At 39.1% G+C, this 25,477-nt stretch overlaps 1 protein-coding gene across 1 annotated transcript in view; it reads right to left on the bottom strand.

Moving 5' to 3' along the window:
* Positions 1–11,074: 11,074 nt before the first annotated feature.
* The window catches only part of GLT1D1 (glycosyltransferase 1 domain containing 1), a 58,963-nt gene continuing 44,560 nt past the window's right edge, over positions 11,075–25,477 (bottom strand). Inside the window, exons 11-12 of the mRNA XM_052796734.1 lie at positions 19,538–19,636; positions 11,075–13,247 (exon numbers count right to left, since the gene is read on the bottom strand). Coding sequence (XP_052652694.1) covers positions 13,101–13,247; positions 19,538–19,636 — 246 coding nt within the window. The 3' untranslated portion in view covers positions 11,075–13,100. The remainder of the gene's footprint in view (positions 13,248–19,537; positions 19,637–25,477) is intronic.

The raw sequence follows: 25,477 nt of genomic DNA, 5'->3' as shown, positions 1-25,477 counted from the left end.
TATTAGAGAGAAGTGCACGCAACACTTTCAACTGGTCTGTTGCCCAGCAAACACCATTTTATTAAGTCTGTCTTTTTTTTTTTAATGACTAGCAAGACAGTTGCTGGTTTAGTCCTTTCCTACCTCTAAAGCCATGGCTATCCTTTCTGTTAGTAGTACCCTCTAACTCTGTGCTGGCGTCCACAATCAAAATTAGCTTTTATTACTGTGTCCTTTTGAGAAGTTTGGTTTTAGTGTAGTTGGCATCAGATGTTTTCTAGGAAAGAGTTCAGGTTGTTAAACAGACTTAAAAGGCCTCTGACAACAGCCCCATGTGCTACCTCTGCTGCGGATCCAGTTTCCAAAGGCGCAGAGCAGGGCTCTGGGTCTCCATCACAGACAGACAGGTTTTGTGTTCTTCAAACCTGTGCAGGAGCTAATGCCCCTCTTGGTTTTGGAGCTGCAACTTTCAGGTCAGCAGCCCCGCCCTGGCGAACTGGAGAGAGAACTCGGTCCCACGCAGCTGCCTGGAAAGTGGATGGAGCTCACGACCGTGCCTGGAGTCAGGAGCTGGCTACAGCCCAGTCGGCTCGAGCCGGAGCTCAAACCACAGCTCGGGAAAGCAGTGGCAAAGTGGGTGTCCAATCCTCGGCTTTGAATAGCTGCTAAAGCCACTGTTCTCAACAGACCAGTCTACTCTGCGTGGTTGTGCTGAATTTTCAGCCTCTAGCAGGTATTGGGCAGCAAAAAAGAGTTCGAAGTGAAGTGTTTTCAGAAGTGTAGGACTTTCTCTTCCTCTTCGCTCCAGCCATTGCCTGTGAATCACGCTGGCACAGGAACTGTAGAGGTTTCAGAGGGGGGAATGATTAAAAGATTGGAAAACATCTCAGAGAGAGAGAGAGTCAAAGAGCGCAATCCATGCTGTGTATCAAAGGGAGCTTATGTGGTGCTTTGATCACAACCCGTAAGTACTTAAGTGGGGAACATAAATTTGAACCGACTCTTTAATCCATAGGCAAAGACATGACTGTCAGGGTCTGAAGCTGTGGCTGTACAAATGCAGAACCAGAAACAAATTTCTTATAGTGAGGGAACAAGTCACCAAGGATTGCAACAGGTTTATTGCTTCCGTTCTTAGATGTTTTTCTGGAAGCAATGTCCTGGTTCAGGTGTTGCCACCAAGCTGGACATAGGAAGTCAGAAAGTCTCTGCTCTGCGTAAGTTTGAGTTAGATGACCATGGTGCTTTCTTTTGGTCTCAAAAAAATAACCTGCCAGTCTCTGGGTAAGGGTCTCTGTAGAAAATAAAAGGCAAAAAATAATGTTCTCAGCTTTTATTCAACTCTAAGTCCTTTGAATAGGAACTATGTTATATCTAAGGCACGCTAAGGAGTGGTTTTAATCTGATGCAAGTGCACGGACTGCAGTCACGTTACTTCTCATTTCACTGAGGTTAACTGAGAATATGTTCCAAACTATATATTGCTCATTGCCCATGAAAAGGCCTGACACAGAGTTCACTGAAGTACGATTCCCACAGACTTCAGCGAGTGCTAAATCCTTCAGCACTAAATTCTAATTTTAGCTACACCAGAGCACATCTGAATGGTGCTACCTGCAGCGTTCCCTTTGGTTTTCAGCATCACCGGATTTGAGCAGCTCAGACTTTCCAGTTACACTTGCCTCGCAGTGTTCCCATGAAACAGGGACAGTCATCTCCTGTGCGAGCTTGGCCACACCAGGCAGACCGTGCTGCAGCCAAGAACAGAACTCACATCTCACAAACACTAGTGGGAGTCTTAAATGTGGGCTTATTCCTCATTTTGGAGTAAACCAAAATAACCCCCCCCAAATTCTTTATTTTGGAGTAAACACTCCAATCTGGCCGTAGTTATTTTTATATAGCATTAAATTTTCTTGCTAAATGGCTTGTGTTTCAGAATATTCCATTAACCTTTGTTTTGTTGGTGGCTTCAACTTGGTAGGGATAGAAGCTCAAACTGCCATCTTCTGCTTTTCATCTGAGTCAAGCGCTGGGGATGAAACTGCGTGTTTTGAATAATTCTGTGTGTTTTCTCAGTAGAATACCGAGCCCCAGCCTTAACCTTCCCAGTAATTCACGGCGGTTACAGCTGAGTTATTTGATTAAAATATTATTTTTACCAGCTACTTAAAAGTACTGCAGCAATCTCATTTATTCTCATTGTTAGTGCCTGTTTGTTTAGTCTTTCAGATGAAATGAACTTAACCATTCATTTAGTACTAATGCCAAGGGAACTATTGTATTCAAAAATAATGGAGCATAATATGCAGCAAAACATGGGTATTTTGCTCATGCAGTTGCATATATACACAATGGAAATTATTTGGTGGCTTAGGGTGTTAATCTGCTTCCTCTGTGAATGGGTACTTTCAGCTTTTGTATCATCCCACAGTTATCCCCCCACTCCACAGAGGCAGTCAGGAGATCCAAGGCCAGAGACAGAGCCTTTCACTCTGGGGTTACGTACCAAGTGTTATCAAAAATAAATGACAATGCACTTGTCACGACAGCTCTTTTCTGCAAAATCTGGATTTCTCTGAATTTTCTGGTGGCCTGAAAAATACAGGGGAACTAAAGAGGTGGAACATTTAAAATCCTCAGTTTTAAAGCAGTAGTGTTGAGTTCCCAGTTTATGACACAAAGGTCTGATTTCAGAGGTGTACCGCGCAGTCAGTATTCTTAATAAAATCAGTGGGAGATGGGAATTCCACTGCAAATCAGGCCCTGGTGCCTCAGATCAAAGACACACACAAAAATTGCTTGTAGCCTCGCATCTCTTTGGTACTCTGTATTCCCCAAATCTGAACTCAAGGTCTAAGCCATTAGTGTCCTTCCAAAATGTCTTTGCAAGGCTTATCCTCTTTAATAATGTTTTCTTTTTACATTTCTTAACAAGATACTGCCAGTTGACATATGTTGTTGAAAATGTAGTTTTCACTTCTTGTGTATATGGGTACTCAGTCACACATAAAACTTAATGTAATTAAATTTTAATGCTGCCGTAACAAAATTTGACTTTTCTCGTTAAAAGTAAAACCTCACTTATTTCACACTACTAGGCAAAAGGTTCTACCCTTGGGATGTGTTGCAGGGAAAACTGGCACTAAACAAGGGAAAAGCAGGGAAAGCATCACCAGCATATCCTCCTTATTGCATTTACATTAAGGGGCTCATCTATTTTTGTCCCTTCCAACAAACAAAGCAACAAGGTTTTATTTAAAATAAGTTTATCTTGCTCAGTCCTTAATGGCTCAAAGTTAAACCCCAAGGGGACTGACTTTCTCTTATTTTCTAAAGCAGAGATGTTACACAAATCTCTCCCACTAGTACAGCCAGATTCCCAAATCTTCCCCTGAAAACCATGTGCAGCAACTTGATTTTAATACCTCCCCAACACACATGAGGGTGTACCTGATTTTCCTGTTCTGGGCAGACACTTCAGCTGTAAACTCTTCTGACATTTCTGAAGGAGATAATTGCAGTGCTCTGGGGGACTTTTGGCCTTACCAAAAATAGATGGGAACAGGGAAACATGCATTTACAGGCAAAACTAAGAAGATGCTGGGGAGAATAGGACCTATATTATGTGATAGCTTCTGAAAGAGCATCACAAAAGTGCCTGCTTCATCTCTAGGCTTTAATTTTTTTTCGCTTCTCACGATTAAATTTCTGTCTTCCCGGAAATCTTCCAGTATCAGACACATTACTGGAAGTCCTTGTATGCACATGTTAGTTGTTTGTGTGACAACTGCAGTGGAGCAGGAACACATTTTACATCAGGTGATCAAGCGTGACACCTTAGGAAGGTCCCAATAAGTATGGTCTGACTCTTACACGCCTGCACTGTGCAAAGCTGAGGAGGGATACAGGTTTCTGTGGGATTTGAGATCAAGACGTCATGTTGTCTTTGCTTAAAGTAGAAACCTGGTTTGCTGTGATTCAGGAAACAAACTTTTCTTCAATTAAAGGAAAGTTACCTATTGTTAATTTTTATAAAAAATCAGATTACATTTCCTTCCCCAAATGTTACAACAAAAATGATGCATTTATTAATAGTTTTTCATGTATTTAAATACAGAAAAATTAGTAACAAAGAAACAAAGTACTGTTGAGGGGAAAAATGCAGGTTGGCCTGTGGCTAAAGCCCGGGGAACACTTCTACTGCTCGTGATCTGTAGCTGCATTCCCTGAATGGATGCAAAGCATTGCCTGCTCCTCCTGTTAGATTTGCCACCAGAATGGCTGTACCCCTGTGTTACACAGCTGCCCGGTCTAGATCAAAGCTTAGAGATATTTGTAACTAGTTTCACTGCTACCCTAATGGTGCACACGTGACAATAACCCTGCACACACCACATGCGAAGGATATTGCTTTCACCTGCAGCGTTCACGAGGACTTAGAGAGCTTTCTTGCTTCCAGGGTGTCTGTTTCTTGTGGCTCCTCCTTCAGGTGTTTGACTATAAAAAGGTTCTGTCCTCCAGTTCCAGTTCAGGAAGCCGGTACCTGAATTTGGGGTGGAATTTATCTTACTGAGATGTGGGTGTCAGAAAGGTCTCGACCCCCTTTTAATGGCGACAAATACCTTCACTGGGTGCATCATCCTTACCTAAGTTGCACCGATGAGCTATCATTTTGACGAGGCCTGGACTCTCCACTGACCATAAAGGAAATCTGGACAAATAGTTTTCTATATTTATGAGATTCTCACATGAAGGTGAAATTAATCTTGCTAACCATAAAGTAATTTAGACGAAATCAGTTCCTGGCTATTTGTCTTCATGCAGAAATTCCCCTGCTGAGGATTCATTTCTCTTCCATAGGTCCAGGACTGCCTCTGCTTGTTTCTTTGCAGGCAGGATAAGCACTTGTGCTCTCTCTCTCCCTCCATCTGAGCTGCTCTGTGTGTGTCCGTGTGTGTCCATCACTGGCACCAATTGCAATCTACCACTGACCCTTCTTGCCAGACAAGCTCAGGCACATCACACTCACCTGTTCTTTGCCTCCAAAGTTCATATTCAGGAATTTGGCACCTTCTGAGAGAGGTCAGTGTTGCATGAAGCCTTCCCATTTTCTCCTGAGCTGCCCATCGACACTACAGATGCCAGCTGAACCTCGGCACATCTCCGTTACATGGCTTTTAATGTACTGGTTCAATTAACTGCCTGGGGCTGGGACTGGAGACATTAAACCAGACACATAAATAGGAGCCATCCATGAGAATGAATGACTGCTGCTCAAAAGCTACAGACCTGAAGATCAGTTCTTCCTGTTTAAAAATGGGATTTAACTTTACGGGTGTCAGCAGCATGAGGTAGGAGTGTAGTGACAATAGAGACTGACTCTCTTAGACTGGTCCTTCCATTTAAAGCCTGATGAAGCTGTGATCTCACAATGCGATCAGCTGTATGATGGAGCTTTGTTTCAATGGGATGAAAGCAGTTGGTCTCGGCAGTCTCAACCTAGTCTTGCGAACAAGCATCTGCATTCAGCCCCAACAAAAATCCCACCACTGTGGTTCACTGGGCTGCAGAGATACCACAGTCCAGGACCAGAAGATTTATTCTAGTCCAGTGAGTGACTTGCTGTTTGATATGTTCCCTTCCCCGAAACAGTTCAGCCCCCCAGTCTGCTCTGTTGTCTCCTGATGTGACATTTAGAATGATGTTGCATCGCACTGGCAAAACTCAAGCAAGTGCTACAATATTAGCAGGCTGGAGCTCCTGCAGTGACCTGTAGAGGCATGTGCAGTTATCAGGAGATCCCAGCCTCACAGAACAAAGAGTCTAAAATGCACTTTTCTTTTAAGGGGGGGAAAAAAAAAAGAAGTCCCTAGTTTGCAGTCTTACCTGCTGGAGAAAAGAACAATAGTTCTATGAATTACTCTTCTCCTTATCCTCAAAACAAATGCAAACTTCTTGAAAGACATCAGTAATAATCCTTCAAAGCTTCCCCTGCTTAGCAGAGAGAAGGGTTGAGGCTACACCTCTTCTTTTTTTTCTGCTTTGGCTGACTTTCCCATTTTATTTATGGTTTTCCCTGTAAGTCCATGAGCATGTCTACAGCTCCCGCTTCTCAGTGGTACAAAGTGCCCTGTTGTTCTGGGCTACTGCTGCAAAAGGCATCCCATATCTGAGCCGGGTTAGGTGACTCAATCCTGCTGTAGAGCTGCCTGTTGGCAAAATCTGAGCTTGGCAAGCCAGAGGATAAAAGGACAGAAGTAGCTTCAGTGTGGAACAATGTTACCTTAACAGTGATGGCTGGGAGACTTCCCCCTCCCCATGCAAGCTTAAACACATCCTGATGTTTTATTCAAACAAATGACATGCAGGGACAAATGTTTTAAGAGTGGAGGGGATAGAAAAATGATCTCATTAAGCTACAGAAAAGTAACTAAAAAGGATGGAAGATGCACTAGGTAACTAGATGCGTAATACTGCAGGGACACCTTGGAGCATTTCCCAAGGCTACAACAGTAAGAGATGTAATCAGTAAGAAACAGTAAATACAAAACCAAAGATGAGCTACGGGCTTTGTAAAATACTTTAAACCTGTTCAGAATAGAATCATTACTAGGGTCATACTGAGATCAAAAAGAGAGTGACATGGTATTAAAAGATGATGAATATTCAGAACATGTAATACTAATGTTCCTCTATTCCAGAAAATGGTTATTAAATTTCCCCATTGCCTCTTACTTTGCTATACTTTCATACAGAAAAAAATGCAACTTTTTTGCCTGAGTTGCAGTGCAGTCTGTAAATAGCAGCATTGTCACTAACACTTGGCCAGACAAACTTATTTTAAACCACATTACAAAGTGTGAGCCAGCCTTTAAAGCCTTTATTCATGTCAGATAACACCTTGTAATCCAACAGTTGCTGAGGCTGTTTGAGGAGCAAGAGGTAATGCCACAATAGTGTCACAGTCTGACTCTGAATTCAGTGGTCAACTTCTAAATAAGGACTGAAGTGCTAACATTTTGTACCAATATTTGAGAGCGTTATTACTTCATTAGAGTGTGTTACCTTTACAGCCTTACCTTGCTCTTCAAATAACTGTTGTTGTTGTTGGATTATACCAGGTACCTAACTAGGGATTGGAGAGCCAATAGTTCTGCCAAGAGTATTTATTATTTCTGCTGTAGACCAGCACACTGTTGTGGTAAAAGCCATGCGGATAGCCTGCAGCCTCCTCCCACCCCAAAAGCTCGGAGCCCTAGTGCTAAAGAGCGTGGGCAAGCACTGCCTCTGGAAAGCTCGGCAATTATTTAGGTAACTCAGGCATGCACCGCAGTGGGTGATGCAAGGTGTGACCACTTCTACAAGTTAAGCAGGAATTTCTATCTTTTTTAATGGGATGTCAGGTGACTTCTTACTTAAACATATTTTTAAAAGGAAAAAAAGTGAGGAAAGAAGCTAGGAGGCTGTAAGGGATGGCAAAGGCCATGCTCTAAGCATATAAGCTTTTGATATATTACTCAAGTTAAATTAAAGATTCCGGAACTCATTTCACTTCATTAAAGCCACTAAAATAACAGCGCAACTTTTCAACGGCAGGGATTAATTTTTGAAAAAGTAGAGGGGCATTTAGTTTCAATGCCTGATGTAACTTGATTGAATCAGAAAAATGAAATAAGTGACCTCTATCTAGCAAGGTTATAGTTATAGCTGGACTTACGTCTTAAGAAGATTTGTGCTGAAGTACACAAGAATGGAAATTGCAATGTAGGAAGCATACTAAAATACAAGAGAGGTGATACAACTTGCTTCTGGAGTAGGAAGGGTTAAAGGGTGCTGTAGGGGTGTTTTAAATGCTGTTTCAGGTCAGGTGTCCACAACTATGATTTCTCAGTAACCAGATGTTCTCTGCTGTTCTTATTAAAATGTATTGTTTAATTTTAAATAAATGTTTTAAATTAGCTTAATGGTAATGCTCTAGGGGAAATGAATTTCTAGAATCATTTTTCAGGCACTGGACAAAACAAATGCTGGCCTACATTTTTGGAAAGAGATTTCAAGTGCCCTCAATAGTTAATACCTAAAATTAGATGTCATAGGAATGACATGGAACAGTTACTTGATGAAAATATGGTTCATTTAAAGAGGATTAAATTGCACATAAAAATTATCCACCCCTTTAACAAAATTTAGATTGTTTTTAAAAAATTAGAAATCCTGGTTTTATCTTACAATTTGCTCTTGTATTGGTGACCATAAGTCTCTTTTTTTTTATAGTAGATCCTTTATGCTAAAATTCTAAATGCAGTTAAGACTTTGGAAGATCAAGACTTTCCTTTGCCTATGTCAGGCAGAATTAAAGGTACGCATGGTCTCTAGGAATACTGGGACGTGCAAGGAGATACCAAGCAATTGCAGCTCAGGCTGTAGAGACCTGCTTTTATATGGGGTTTAAGTTTCAAACATTAAAGCAACTGGGCTTGGACCAACCAGACAGAGGAAGGTGGAAGTGAAATAAATTCTGGAGTGATTAAATTACTTTGGACAATTTAATGAAAAAAACTGTTCAGATCCCACTGAGCCATTAAATGATTGATTTCCACATGGAAGCACCCATCTCCTCTGACAAGCCCTTGACAAAACTGTTTCTTTATTTTCATGTGGAATGGTTCTTGACCACAAGATTAAAAAGACTGAGGGGAGAAAGGGACACAATGGGTTATGAGCCCAATAGAGAGGAGAAAATACATTGAAAAAGAAGACTGAAGTACTTGTGCATTCATTAAACATAAAGGTAGCATTTGCAGATGTTTGGATGGCTTAATACTCGGGCTAAGTTGATGGTAAATGATTTACAGAAGGAGTACAAGTACTTTCAAATCTTCTAATATATAATTTAACATTCTCTTTTGACGGTTGTCTTTACGTCCCGATATGTCAAGAAGGTTAATAGCAAAACATCAAAACTGATTTCCCTGAGATCACCAGGCAACTACCTTTTGCTAATTTGGAGCTCCGAAGTTCTGTTAGAAACTGAAATCACAATGGTCAGCATCAGATTGCAAGTGGCATCCCAAAGGGCTCTGAATTAAGCTGTTGACTCAGCCAAGCTACCAAAGTGATCATGGCTGAACATGTAGGAATCGTGCAAACTTTGGCATCCCTGGTAACTATTGTAACAATCAACTTTTGCGATGTGCAAAAGCTGACTTTAAAATGTTAATGCTCTAAACGCCATGTCACTTTAATTATTTTTGGAGCTACGTTTCCTCAGGTATAGTCTTTTTTAAAATATTGAAAGAATGTGCTAATATCCTTACAGCCATAGTCATACTCCCGTTCCTTCCTCTGCTGCTTTTTGTCTGAAATATTCTAAGTATTTCTAAAATGAGCTGTAAGGAGTCCAAAGAGAAAAGTTTTACTTTTGTTTTCTTTAAATCCTTAGAGATATATATCTAAATCCTTTCCCCAATTCTGTCAGACTACCTTCTTTCCCTCCAGACGCACCGCACAGCCCACCTCTAAGGTGCTCTGGTTATTGCTAAGCTAAGCTGGTTCAGATCAGTACAATCTGATTTCCAAAGGCCGGTGTTCAGAGCCAGCTGTTGCTTGTGCTACTGGCAAAGGACAAGAGTCTGACAAATTTTGTGTTTGCTCGAGGAAGCGAAGACCCCCTTGCTTCCTACTGAGCCCCTTTGTAAGGAGTAAGACCAGTTGCCCGATAATGCTCTCCCTGGCAGGGCAGCAGCGGGGGGGGTGCAGCGCTGGCTCCACTTGCCGGGGAGAATAGCAGGGCCAAGGCTGCGGAGGTGGGAGCTAGTAAATCCTTGCTGGTTTAAGCCAACAGTAAATTTTTGCCTGGGAGCAGGCAAAAATGGGAAGACTTAACTCAGTATCACTGTTCTTAGGGCATACGCTGGTTAAGTCTGTAATGGGAATGTAGAAACTAACTGTAAAAATTGGAGTATGTATGCTTTAGGGCTAATTAAAATGAAATCCTAATTCAGGAAGCTCTCATTCCACACACCACAGGCTCTAGCTGGGTTTGGCCACACGCTACCAAATTGTCTCCACTTCTGAAATAATTGTGCCAAGAAAGGAAACAGCATAGCAGCACCCATTGTACAGGTCCACTGCTTTCATTCAGGTCCTGTGGATTCAATAGCAGAATTAATTGCAAAATAAAACGCATGTAATTGGATTAATTAACAGTACATTTCAAGGTCCTGAAATACAGAATTAGCTGCGGGGTAAATGCACAATGCAGGTTTTTCCTGCGAGCAGAACAAGTGCTATTTTTGGAGTTGTATCTATCTCATCACAGTGTGCCTTGCTTAAAAAGCTACTAGGATAAGAAATGGGGCTTTGAAGGGGGACGAGAAATACTACAATTAGGGCTGCAGGACAACAAAAGGATTATTCTTAAATATAAAATCATTTGAGTGAAGTTGCTTGAAAGATAATTATACCTAAAATTGCTTGCATGGGTCTAATATTTTCTTTACAAGGACTTACAAGATTCATTGAATATTTATGGACCTGGAACATAAGACTGGATGAAATTTAAAACATAAATTCAATAGCAATTTATTATGATGAAATTCCCTAGCAGTTGTTGCCCCAACCTTTTAGCCTTAATAGACAGGCTTCATGTTGCAGAACACAAGCCCATGTGATAAATGATATCAAAGCTGAATGCCCTTGATTGATGAACGCTGCCTCATTTGATGACTGCAAAACAGTCCTGAGGGCTGATCTCACCACTATTTTGGTTTTCTTTTTTTTTTTTCTTAATGCATATATTGCAGAAGGGTTGTTTGTGCTTCTGGTATGGTTATCACATGCAAATGAGCATGCTGTTTCCCAGATGCAGATTTCATATTTATAGATTAAATACAGCCTGAAAAATCATATGTTAATTACATTCTGAGGGTGTAGCAGAATTTCTCACTTGAACATGTTTTGTTTTGCTGGAAATAGCGCAAATTCCAGATCAATGTATTTAGTTGCTTGAAGCTTGGTAATAAATATATCGCGCTTTAGAAAAAGCTTTCTAATCATTACTATTACTAATAATTTACTGTTAGCTCAATGCTTAGACTTCCATCCCACAATATTTATTTGTTTATTTGTTTTTAATAATCTGTATTTCTCAGAAGACAACCAATATTATAGGAAGGGGTGGTGGGGGAATGGCTAAGGATCAAAGGCAAATGAGCACATTATCAGAGATACACTGTCAGAGGAGATCTGGGAGAAGATGTTCTGAGAGGAACAGGACTCCCTGCAGTCTGCTCAGTTAGCTATTAATGGTCTTTTTTATTCTATTGCCTATAAAGGTCCCATACCACATATGTCATGCTGAAAATCCATGTTGTAGGGGTTCCTCCTTTAGTATATAGTTTGCTGTGGCCAAAAGAGACACTGCAATCCCACGAGAGGCCTCACTACTCACAGGTAACGGAGATGTCCAAAGAAATATGGCTCCTCCTGAGACAGCAGGGAAAACCCAACAGGCTGGTTCAGTTGCAGATTTAGAAACTGTTCAGTGGTAGATGTTGGCTGGTGGCTTTTAAACTGAGAACTAGCACGGATGTACTTACATCCCAGCACGTCAAATGACACGCCAGAAATATTTAGGAAAAATATGCTCAGAAGGGTGTGTAGCAATTCTTGGATTTCAAATCAGGCCAGTTTTGCCCTTGAGGATTGTGTTATTGAAGGCAATGCTGAGCAGAAGCCCATTAGGATAAAAGGGGGGAAAATTTTGGAGAAGTCAGTATATGACATTCAAATTACTTGTTTACTGTCCCAACAGTTGCAAAACATCAAAAATAAAGAGGAATGCTTAAAATACACAGTGAACTTCATTATTACAAAGAAAAGTCTGACACAACAATAGAAAACATCTCACTGGTTCTCACTGGGGGCAGCCTATACAAAGCAAATAGAGTTGGTAGTTAAAAATATGACCCTCTTTTTTTTCTAGAAATGTAAGAAGTCCTTTGATGACTTATTATGGATTTAAAGATAGGTCCATAATCACTGCGCTGGCACGAATGATTAGTATGGACTTCAAGCATAGATAAGTCTCACTTTAAAACAGCCTGCTGCCATATATTACAATATATCCTGAAAGCCACAAACGAGAACAAACAGTACCAAAATACACAGTAAATTGAAAATATCTACCCCCCCCCCACTTCATCCCTTTTTACAGCTCTCATAAATCTTTTGGTAAATAAGTAAATCACAGAGGTACCAAAGAAACTGGCAAACTAAGAGGTAGTTTATGTAACAAAGCATCTCTGTCTGCAAGCACGTCTTGCTGCTGCGGGCAGCACTGAGCAGTTCTGGAATCTGAAGCCATGCACGGCTGTTGGGTGCTGTGCCAACCTTCCTGCTCTAGTCCCAGGACCCAAGAGAAAATGCAGGCATGGGACTGTTTGGTCATATCAGCTTATCTGAAAGCAATTCAGGTACTCAGAGGGCAGTACAAGACATGCCCTATACTCCTCACCTTTCCCAAGCATGAACACTCTGCTTGCTTTTTGGCCCCCTGATCATTATGCAGTCAACAGATATGTTGATCTTTCAGTCTTAAGAAAGCTTTCATCTTAATGATTTTATACACTATGTAACTAATCTTGGCTTTATGAACGTATATGTGCGTGTCACATATACCCGAATACATTCGGACTGGTATAACTGGAAAGAAAACTGCTACTGCAGTTTCATTAGGATGCAACATGATCAGAACATTTGATGTGAGCTCTATGTGGTGGAGTGCTTCACCGTGTACAAGAAATCATCCTCCCTTTGAGGCCTTACAACAACAAAAATTTTGTGTCTGCTCAAGGATTATATTTCTCCTACGTGATCTTACAAAATGATGCCAGCCTCTGATGAATTGGTACACTAGAGACAGCGTGCTGAATTAGATAAATGTGATAGTTTGAAGTAGCAGGCAACTCCTGTGATGTTGGTATGTTTGAATAGAATAATAATGCATGTCCTACTATTTCTTCTAAAAAGAAACCAAGAGAAACCCAAAGCTAATTACACATCCATCATTAAAGTGCTCTACATAGACTGCCGGGTATCAGCTGTAGTCTTGCAGTTCACTGGAGTCTTAGGACAAGAGTCTGATAGGCTTTTCTTTCACTTTCCCATGAATGATGTTTCTTCACGTAGTCTTTGGCCCTTGTTACAATTTCTCTTTCCATAATGGGGTCATTCATCAAACTCTTGGACAGCGCAACAAACTCCTAAAAAAGATAAAGAAAATAATAAATTAAAAGTTCCTTGAAGTTCTAATGATACTGAAATAGCTTGTACCCATATCTTGATTTTGGTAAAGCACTTCAACTGTGAGCCAATATATGAAGCTATTCAAAGTCATTTTTCAAGGTCAAGTACCATAGTTTATTTATAAACAATGATCAATAAATAATTATTTTATATATTATTTTACACAGCCCACGAACTAAGACATTTAAAATCAAAGACAATCCAAAGAGCGTTAAGACAAATATGAGCAACAAATTTAATGACACAAAAATTGTTTGCCTACGCAAGTGTTAGAAAACCAGGCTGGTTATAAATTAAATAATTCACCTGCTCTCCTGCATGGAGGACAACTGGCATTAGATGTTTGATCTCAGCTCAGCTAAACTTATATCTCATTGCTACTGTGACATCTTTAGTTAATTTTATGGTAAGATTAAAAAACTCACTACATAAATATAGTCACAGAACAAAGACAAGAGCAGGCATGCAGCAACAAGCTCTTCCGGAGTAGATGCATCTGGGCAGTTACAGATACATCAGCGTTAGCTGAAGAAACTCTGCAAAAAAGCCACCTATGAATTTCCTTTAACTTTACTGGGCAAAATACTAGACCTCACAGATTACAACTATTCCTTTGCCTGCTCCTCTGCCACTAATTTAGTTTTAGGGAAGAGAAATTGTGAACTTCAAACGTGTGAAAGGAGATTTGATGTCTGAACTAATCTATTCTGAGCAGCTGGTCTAATTTTCTATCAAGAGACAACTTCCAATACTTCAGCTTGATTACAAATGTGCTCAGATCTACGCAAAATAGTGTCTTGGTTCAGCTCAGAAAAGTAGGTAGCTATTGTGTCACTGGAAAATTAAGATAACACATTACTACACAATTGGTAGTGAAGATCAGTGCATAGGGACATGAGGAACAAAAAGGATGGGAGAAGGAGATCTATTATTTACACAATCTGTCAGCTATGAAAGGAAATATCACAAATAAGACCAGAGTTCCTATCAACACTAGGTTAACTAGCAAACTATACTTGAAAGCCTAAGTACACAGTATATCGAAATACATACGCAGGTATAAAATCTTTGGTTACCACAGAATCACATTGCTGTTGTAATGCAAGGGATGCCTATGCATAATACACAACTATAACGTGACCCCTGGGAAACACTGATATGTGAAATCACATTGAACATGTTATAATCACTGCTTTGACTCTCACTGACAAGACAAACTATCAATATATGCATCACTGCCATGAAATTTAAAGTCAGAGATGCACATCAGTTCTGTTGGAAAGGTTTGTAACTAGGTAATAGAATAAGATGATTTTCATACATGCATATTAACAGTAACCTCTTATTTTACATAAAATCAGTACTGCTTGTAATCTTTGCTCTGTTCACACAGCACTGAAAGTGCGGCCTCTGGAACAGCCACAAGGGCCACATGCTTCATATCCAGCCTGCTCTCCGCCCACAACTACCTTGCATTCAGGTACGTGCTAATTGAAGTAGTGTATTGAGTCCCTTACTTGGAACCCATGTGGTCTGAAGAGGGTGTTCGGACTGCTCGTGAGCCTGTCCCTAAAGAAGCTAGGTGAGGCTGGTCTAGACAGTACCCTGAGGCTGCATCTATCAGACACTGCAGATACACAGCCAATGACTCCAACTTTAGAGACATGTTCTTTTCCTTCCTCCATATCTGCCAAGAGTACAGAACAGGGAAGGTGGGAAAGTCTTACATGACTTATGCTGCCTTCATCCAATTGCCTGTATAATCACAGTAATAAATACTGTTCACACTGAACTACATCCCAACTTTAATTTTATGCTCCTGTGGAGGATTTTATTTAAAGTAATGTTTAAAAATAATTTATGTAAATTACCTAAGAACAGAAGCAGCAATGTAACATTTCTTGACAGGTAGTCCTATTAGCATTCTTTTAAAATGTGGATATAGAGGACAAAAACTTGGAAACATGTAAATGATAGAAGAAATAAGATCCTTATTCACAGTTACAATACTTGATGCTGGGGATAATTTCAGGAAAATGCCAAACTGAATCCAAAGCATAAAAGTTGAGAAACTGCAGGAGAGAGAAAAAGCAAATGGAAAAATACCAGGAGACAGAGAATAAGGACTTCTCAGCTTTATCCTTACTTCTTCTACTAATCAAATGTGACCACCTACAAGTCACTTGCAATCTGACTGGAAGCCAATGGGAAGATTCACTATGACTTATCTGGGTTTTGCCTCATACCCTTCAAGCAGCTGGCTTAGCTTGTTTTCAGTTTTGGATGCTCAGCTTTAGACAGCGATAACTTCATTTTCCAGGTGTCTCCCTTAACTACAACTGACTTCCATTTCAGTTGTAGTTTTGTGGTAGGCCTGAAGCATGGGCTCCCCACTTGCAGAATGCAGACTTTCAGAACTCATGGCTCTTTCAGAAAATGGAGCACTTTTAATTTTTCTTTTCTAGAAGCCTATGATACGCAAACTACTTATGGTGTGGAAACATTTCTCTTTATCAGCTGTTATGCTGTATTTGTGCAAGTGATATTTGCACAAATATTTGTGCACTCTCATATTTTTTGTAGATGTGAAGTAAGCTTCACATTTGGTGAAAGGGGCAAAATTCACAAATTACTTTTCAATTATCAAACACAAAGGCATGCACTTCAGCAGCCAAAATGAAGGAGTTGATAGGCATGCTAACTTACTGCTTGGGGGGACATCCATATTTCTAGTAAGCCTTTTGTTAACATACAGAAACGGGTATAATTACTATACATGTGACAGAAAAACACAGTTTAAAAGTTGAACCTCAGTAGTTAGCTACAACCCAGAAAAAACAGGGGAGAAGATCATCTTATATACATCCAGAACTGATTTACATGTGCCCTTTTTATGGGTAGTACTTCACTTCAAACACAAGCATTTTTCAACAGCAACATCCATAATAGATTCTTCTCCTGGTAAATTGACCAATCATTTTTAAAGGAAATGTCAGCTTCTCTATATAGTACCTAAAAGAAATTCTGTGTAAGATTTTGCAGAGACCCTGAAATACAGGTATCTGGGAGATAAAGCTGGAAAATGAGTGCACTGAGTAAAAAGGATGAATATTCCTTCAATTACCACAAGAACTGCACTGGTGCCGCAGCTCACACATAATGAAAATAAGATGCATGGTTAATATATTATTTATATAATGAAAGTAAGTCTCCAATTAAACCATTTCATATCAGCTTCAGCAGATAAAAGAACATGATTCTTAAACAACAGAGAATCACCCCAGGGAAGGCAAACGCCAGATGTAAATTCAGAATAGCGACAGATCTACCTAGTGGCAGGCAAAGCTCAGAAGTTAGCTGGCACATCTGTGTACTTCATAGGGCAATGGGCCAGTATTTCTAAGGGCATATGAGCAGTGATTGCTGGCACTGCCAAAAATTAAAAATTAGTCTATTCAGTGTGAAGGTTCAAAGGTCTAAAAACTTTGGCTATATTCTGGCTTGAAGCCCTGGTAGAAATGGCATTGACCCATGTTTGGCAGAGGAGACCAACGTACCTTCAATGTATTGCTGCCTGCACTCAGCTGAGCTGCATTTCCCTCTTACCACTTGAAAAGTTGTCTCTGCCAACAGTAGTCTTTCCAGGTCCCGCTCTCTCCCAAACTCTGTTTATGCTTGGCCCCCCTCTTATTGGCTTTAAAGTTTATTTACCTCCTTCTGTTTATTTAGCTCCTTCTGTGAGCTTTTACAGATGCTGAACATACAATTTCGAAACTTAGGATGCTGAATAACTCTTTGTGTCTTCCCTTTTAACATGGTTTTGAGTTATTTATTGCCCAAAAGCCCCTGGCTATTCTTCTCTTTCACGTATTTTTTTATTTCAGGTCCCATTAACTCAGTGTCAAATATTCCATAAACTTGCAAATTCAAGTAGTGGCAAGATCAAACCGTGACTTAAAAGTAATGCGCACAGATGATGTAGTATCAAGGACAAAACATTTCATTGCTTTCACTTTTACATTAACTGTTTCCACCTGAGTATTGTCTTCAGTGACTGGCAAGGCTTTCTCTACTTCCAGTCATGAAGCCTCAGCCTATGTGCACATGGTAAGTGTTCTAACCTAATCGCATTTCTTTGATCTAATATAACTCTCAACCTCTGATAGAGTGCGTACAGTGGTTTAAAAACTGTATTTGTTATGGTTTGGGGAGATAAGGAACAAGAGTAAATGGTTACTTTATCTTTAAAACCACAAGTGATGATGATTGGCATTCTGAGCTCATCTGTGCAAGAAGAAAGTTTTTCAACACCTCTGCAGTGGGATTAGAGTATCATCCTGTAAACAAGTATTTTCCTGACCCATGTGCAAACTTTGATAGTTTATACATTATTTCACACCAATGAAAATATAAAAGGGCTTTTATTAAATGAGATACAATTGCTGTTTTACAGAGAAACAGGGATATTGCTTTCCTTTCTAAGATAGGGTAACTGCACAGTGATTCCAGTACAAACATTACCTAGGAGTATGATAGCTAATATGGTAATGCAAGTTACCATCTTCACTTAAAAGAAATTCTGTGGACTTCTGAGATAGAACAACAGCAAAAAGGCGGTCAACAAGCAGCACTAGAATAGGGGGGTTTCTGATCTTTGGCATAGCACATTGCAGAGAAGGGAGCTCAGACAGAAGGGGTTTATATAAACTAAGATTATAGCATTCTAGACATATTTACAGCCTGTGACTCTAGTTGTGATATAAAAGAAAGTCCTTAGCCATTTGTACTGTCACTGATGTCACTGGGACTACGTCTGTGCTTAAAATTGCACTTTCCTCTAAGTGAGGAAATATATAGCATATTTTTAATTAATCTTGAATTCTAAATAAACACTTGGAATGTAGGGTGCTTGGAGATCACAGAAGAGGCTTCTTCTTACAAGGATGTATGATGAAGCTAATTGGGTCTGGTATGAATAATGTGTTTGAATTCCAAGCCAAATGTAACTGGCATGTTGAGGGAAACAACAGAATGTATCAGAATTAATATCAGGAGAGCCATCAGCCTGTGTGTTCAACATGACCATATATCCTTGAAGTTTGAAGAAGCATATGGAAGTTAATGGGCTTTTTGCAGGGAAAACATATACAAATAATTTTAAAAATAGCTTTATATCTCAGCCTCCACTAGCCTGGAAGTACCCCATTTCCAAAGGATATTGCAAGAAGAGGGAATTCTTCCACAACAAAATAAATTCCAGAAGTTAACAAAGAAATTTTTTTGTAGAAACCATTGGAAACATTGAATATTCCAGGAAAAAAAGCCACCAAAAAGCCAAACCATGAGCTGCAAGGATTTTTCTATTAAAAAAGCCCTCCAAAACTGAGAGAATTCACCTTCCTCAAACACGACTTAATAGGATGCATTAATCACACACTCCGCAAAGTAAGTAAATACGATACTTTTTCTACTTTGCAAAATTATCAAATGGACTGTTCTAGTAAGGTTTTTTTAATCTTGAGTTGGATAAAAACACTGAGGGAATGTGTGTCTGAAAGTCATCTTCCACAACATATACGAATATGTAACAGCAAAGACATAATGCAGGAAATATACTGAAATGAAAATTTCCAGCATTTAAATACGGGTAGTGTTCCCTCTCCCCACTCTTACTTATCTTCACAGAAACTCCATTCTAACACTTTACTTAATTTTAGTCATTAATTATTTTCTGACCGAGCAATACCTTGGACCTAATAATGCTTCATATTAACACTTACTGCTAGAAATTATAGATAACGTATTATCTAAAACTTCAGGCTCATGGTTCTCTTTCGATTAGCTACTGCTTGTCTAATATGAGTTCAGTATTTCAGTTAGTAAGTACCTGGAGAGAAATACGACAGCGGGATCGCATCTCTTCCAGGGTTTGCTTATGGAACCTTCAAAACTGAAGTGCAACAAGTTGATGAGAACCGAGCCCCATTCAGATGGCAGGCTCTAAAGCAGCACAGGCTAGACAAACGTTCAGCAAGGCTGACACCTAGTAAAAGTTTAGTGAACTGCAAAGTGAATGTGAGACAACAGCAGAGCTTCAAGAAAGGCAGTCTAACACCCAGGTTTTCAGGAGAAGCCGAGAAAAACGGCCGAGAGGAAAAGCCAAGTTTCCAGACAGACACAAACATGTAATGGAAAATGAACCTGACCTTTGGAAGGGAAAGGTCTAAGGATTTCTTGTATTTTTTACCTGGGGATTTGAAAATAGCAGTCCTGTTTCCTTATGTTTTATTATTGCTGCATTCCCAGGAATGTTCCTTGCCAGCACTGGAATATCTAAATCCATTGCCTAGAGGAATATAGAAAAAGGGAACAAGAGTTTATTAGGATTCAGGAATCCTGAGATGTTAATGACGACAATTTTAAAATGAAAAGCAGAAACAACAAACCAGACTTCTTTCCCATCTCTCTCCAATTTTTAAGTTGAAAAATACCATGTCTAAGGTGATCTCCCATATGGAACTTCTCTGAAATATTTTGTTTATATTTTTGTTGGTCTTGTAACTTTGAACATATTACCAGAAGCAATCAATCCAGAAAGTCAATGGATAGCTGCTTCATCCTTTGTTCTTTTCCACCTCAAAGTATGCAGTTTGTTTCCCATTGGAAGCTCCTGACATATGGCAGGCTTGAAGAGGATAAAATTAAAGTTCGGATCAAAGGTTGTCACTGTAACTCCTACCGTTATTGTGCATAGATGAGAAGATTAGTTCATACCACAAAAAGCCAGTTCTCCCCAACAAAGTATCTGTTCTTGTTCCATTAAAACACATTTTTCACAGATTTTCTATAACATGTGCAGAGCTGGAGAGATGTGGGCAGTTCAACAACAGTGAAGGTGACCATGGAAATCACTTGGCTCTTTCTCCTCAGCCCTGATTCCTATGGATCATATAGGACTCTGGAAGGAGTTTGTCTTTTGACAGCATCTGTTACTATAGCCTGTCTTGGACCTTGAGCGTTCAAGGACTGCAGGGAAGTATGCAGCGATGCAGCTTCTGACTGAACTATACCAAGGAGAGGAGAGAAAAGGTTATGCTTTCAGAACACATTATGCTTTCAAAACATATTATCTACAAAGCTATTGGTATGGGACTTCTCAGAGACCAAGGAATACATCTGAAGAAGTAAGATTTGATTTGATATAAATTATAGGCTGGTAGCTTGATATATTTATTCATTCATTTGTATGTATATGTATGTGTGCATGTATGTATATACATAAAAAAAAGGAAAGGAAGTGTGGGGTCTCAACATGGTAGCATTTCAGGTTGCCTGCAGTATCAGGAGCAGAGATGCAACACAGCATCTGTTCAAAGCTAATAAACCATTTCAAGAGACTTAATGCCTGGCAACTTTAAAATATAGATAGCTTAGATTTTGAAGTAAAACTGGTGTGCAAACCCTGGCCACTCAACTCTGTTACTCATGCATATCCTGATCTGAAACTTTAATTACTATTGATGAATTAGGAAGTCTTGAGATGCACTGACTGTAAAACCAGAAAAACTCATATTGTACAATTATCACAGTGTCAAACAAGAAAAAAAAAAAATCACTCCCTCCAAATCTTCAATGTTTCATACTGATTCCCTGTCACTTCAGAGTGAACGCATTTTTAATTACTGTCATTACACTCCCGGATGGGGAGCAATTTTGCTTCAGTCTACGTAGCAAGAAAACAAAACTCCAAGGAGAAAACCATGCTTTTTTATAGTTCAGACAAAACTGAAGACAAAAATACCCTGGCTGATAACGTACAGAACCAATTATGTTTTGAACACTGATGGACTGCTGTGACTTAACAACATGTCTTAATAGGTTAAAATATCCAAGAGAAACACTGTTTAAATCACCACTGCAGATGAATTTACTCTGGACATAGAACTTCTATAGTCCTTTTGGCACGAATATCTGCTTTGCAGCAGTTAGCTCTCAAAATAATAATAATCCTTAATGAAATAACGAGTTCTACACTTCGTATCAGAAACTACGGGATCAGCTGGAGGTAATTCAGACAAATAGATTAATGAAGTGAACACAAACCAGAATATATAAATGAGAAATATAAAAACTATAGACCAGATGTCTGAATTTATTTAAGTATCTAAAGTTGTTGAGATACAGCTTTTTTTAAAATAAAGTCATTTTCGTGAGAGGAAATACAGTTTTGGTCATCCACAAATTATTTGTCATTTGCTCTGACTTCACTGTTAAACAAAAGAAACCTGTTTTCCAAAGGTAGATTTACAAAAACATTTGATGACAGTATCTACTTATCAGTACAGCAAAGTTCATAGAACTTCAAAGTTCAGCCAGCAAATGAGAGATATTGGTGCCCCACTCTGCCTGACAGGTTTTGAATCTGCAGGTCGAGGAATTTGCTTTTGGCTCTAATTACCCAATTATAGACCTAACACGGGGTTCCCACAGAAGCATCAACATCTCCAACATCTCTCCAAGAGAGACAGAATTTCTGATTCAGCTCTTTTTCGGCCCTTCCTATTGACAGGCTTAAATGCCCTTGTGTTCAGTCTGCTGGCTGTTGACCTCATTCAAACATGTTCAATGAACAGGGAATGAAGATATTTCACTTGAACTTCTGAACTGAAAATCAAGAGCTTGACAGTGGCAGTGAAGTGTGTCAGCATTCATTGTCTCCTGCCTAAGACCCTCTCCTCACCTCTCTGTATTTCTCCTTTTAAAAACCAAAACTATAAGAGTATTTATTTCAGGTTTGGCTACTTTCCAAACAAGTGATTGTCCATTCAAGGGAAAGAACACCATTAAAAAAAAAAAGACAGAAAGAAAGAATGAAAGAAGAAAACACACAAAACACAGCACAACCCCCCCCGGACTGATGGTTGGAAGTGCCACTATCCCCACAAATAGTTACCTGCAAGACAGAGGGGAGTTTGGATTCAAGCATGTCGGATGCAGTGGATAGTGGACACTGTGCCGTTGGGCTGAACATCGATAGTGAACATCAAATATGTGTGTGAGTGGCCTGTGGCAGTTCTGTGTTGGACTGTACCTAATGGTGTGGTTGCATAGGCTGGCACAGTATTGCTGCACTGCAGTTTAGATTGGACTGTAGCACACATTTTAAAAAACAAAAATTGTCTCAACATATGTTCATTCACTTCTATTTCTGAATGCTACATAGTTGATGATGCATTGAAGCTGATCACTAAGTTTATATTTCATTTTCCATAATTTCTGAACTCTAAAGGGAAAGACATTTGTTCTGTCTCATAGAGCTGAAGGGCAGTAGCTGCTACGTAAGAAAACTTTTGGGTCCCAAAACACATAGGTACCAATGAATTATAGCTACTGAAAGACAGAACAGATGGACAAATACATAAGGTGTGGGGCTGCCTTTATACCAGCTAGCCTTAAAACAAATGGATTGGGCTGTAAATAATTACTGCGTGAAGTGGCTTAGAATTTAATTTAGATACTTAGCCTATTTTTAAGCAGTAAAAGAATCATTTGCATTGTTGAAAATATGTATAATTTACTGACCTAGGTTCCACAAATAATAGCATAAAATAACATTTTAGTCCATTGGCCATCCGTTTTGTTACATTATTCCAACTGCAAATGTGTTTTAATGCTATTTCAGAAGGATGCAGGGTGTAAATTTCAGCTTTGGAAGCATGTTACACAATAAGCATTTCTAACCAGCAGTATAAGGCTTATAGAGTAAATACAGGTTTTTGTTTACTGTTTTGTCTTCTGGATTGTCCCTCGTTTTCTTCCTCCTAGCCTATGCACCTTTTCGTTGGCCCCTCTTCAATGTTTCTGCTCTACAACATCTCTTCATTTTTATTTTTTTATTTTTATAGTTTGCTGTGGCTTATATTCCAAACTACTAGGCCTGTACTTCATATGTTGTCTAAGACTGGATTTTGCTTTACAACAGAATAGAGTCTGACCATCTTCCTTTTCTACGACAATTTTTTTTCAATTGGCTTTTTCTTGGTAAAAGCGTAACAATCTAATGACTTTTACAACCGTTGCAATACTCTTGAGAGCACAGAAAAAGTACTCCAATGAAATGGTGATGGAAAAAACCTCTTTCTTACCAACTATATAGAGAACATATAAAATTTTCCAGTAGCAGTGCCTTTTTTCACCATCACCTGCCCAGGAACATGCAGAACTCCTGAGCTTTCTGATGAAGAGATGTATTTTAAACGCTTGCTATAATGCTTGTTTTCTCTTCTTCAGATGCCAAACAGAAAACAGATCAGTTATCGCAAAATCTCTGCAATATCGGTACTAGACGACAAAGTAATTAGTTATGGCTTCTAGTTCTTTCATACCTTAAGACAGGTTGAAATAGATATGATTATATATTTATCTCATTTATCTATTAAATATTTATCTCATACTAAAATACTGTTTACAGATTCATGACCTTGTTAAATTTTGAACTTGGAAGAGAATGAAAGTTGCATTTCCAAATTCAAGCAAGATGTTATCTCCAGCCTAGGACCAAAAGATTTTTATACATAGTTTTCTGCCTTATTAATTTAACAAGATGTTAACAGATGGCCTTCGTAGTGCTGGCCATCTCAAGCAGGGACTTGACTATATTAGATTGACACTTCGTCTGAGAGAGAGGTTTTTACAGTAGGATATTTTATAAGCATGTCATCAAATCCCACTGTACAACTGTCTACAGTTGTATGTCTAGTAAACAGACATACAATACCAAAATCCTTGTAACTTTAGAAGAAGAATTCAAACAGGTCTGAGGTACTAAAAAGGGCAAGCTGCAGATAGTTTCTCAAGCAATAACTAAAGACCTAATTCTGCTTGTAGAAAATCCTGACTCAGCTGGGACCAGAGCTGTTGTCTCACAACACCTGTGCCATGTCTGTTGGACTTTCCTTCCTATAACGCAAGATTTCAGTTTGCACCTGTAATTGGTAACTCATTTGCTTGTAACCAACATGCACCTGAACTAGCAAGCTCAGGCATCTGAAAGCATGCCAGCTCTTTTATCCCTGTTACATGACTTCCGTGATAAACTCCAAGTTCTGAGTTACCAGTTCAGAGATTAGGCTGTCCTTCCTCCACTATTCAACAACAAGGCAATATAGGACTGAGGCTGGTGGAAAGAAGTGTGTTACACCTATGGTTATAGATTTTCCAGGAGGAAATATTCCACTTCAGAATATGTGAAATTGCATTTTATTTTGAAGACGTGATTATGCATGAACACAAAACAAACCTGAATATTAGGTTTGACATTATTCCACCAATGTAATAACAGAAGAAAGGAGAGCAGGGTCTTTTTGTCCTCTTTTTATGAAAAAGTTACCATGTACAAGGAAGTACCCAACAGCCTACTATAGGTCATGTCTTGCAGTTAGAAGAGAGAATTTAATTTTTCCACTATGGTCAATTGCCAGTTTATTTTAGCATGTTTAGCTGTTAAACTCAGATTAAGACTTAAAGGTAGATTAAATGTTGATTAACTTTGTTTTTAGTTAAAGGTAGTGTCTTCAGTAGAATTAAATGTATCAATCATAAGACTAGCCTAAGACATGATATGCACAGCTACATGTAAGGTAAAAAAGTAATACTAACTCATCTTATTATATATATACATACATACATATATAAAAATAAATTCAGCATGAAAAGTTAAAATGAATACTTCTGGATAATTCATCCTAATATATACTTTTTCCTGATGTAAGAAAAACATCAAAATGGAGGAAGCTAATGTTGCAAGTGTGTATAAAGACATGCTGCATAGAATGCTCTTTTGCCAGAATAGTCTTGTAATTCTTAGAGAAAGAAAAGAAATAGAACAGTTGTTGGAGGGGGGTGTCTTTTTTTTCTTTTTTTTTCTTTTTTTTTTTTGACAGGTCTCAGTATGAATTGGGAATATATTGCTCAGCATAACTGTGTAGTGGAAACTTAAAGGAAGAGCTTTCCACTAGAGGTGGTATTTGACTATTCAATAGCCCTGACAGGATAATTGAATAGTTCAGCCACACAGAGAAGGGCTCAAATAAAAACCTTCCTTGTTGATTTAGTCTTATAGTTATCAGATTCAAAACTTCTCAGAATTGCAACTTCAAAAGAGGAGAGCAAAAATCAGTAATTCCTG

This window comes from Harpia harpyja, chromosome 9, assembly GCF_026419915.1.
Source record: "Harpia harpyja isolate bHarHar1 chromosome 9, bHarHar1 primary haplotype, whole genome shotgun sequence".
Taxonomy (NCBI): domain Eukaryota; kingdom Metazoa; phylum Chordata; class Aves; order Accipitriformes; family Accipitridae; genus Harpia; species Harpia harpyja.
The sequence above is the reverse complement of the archived record's forward strand: the minus strand, read 5'-3'. Positions and strand labels throughout refer to the sequence as shown.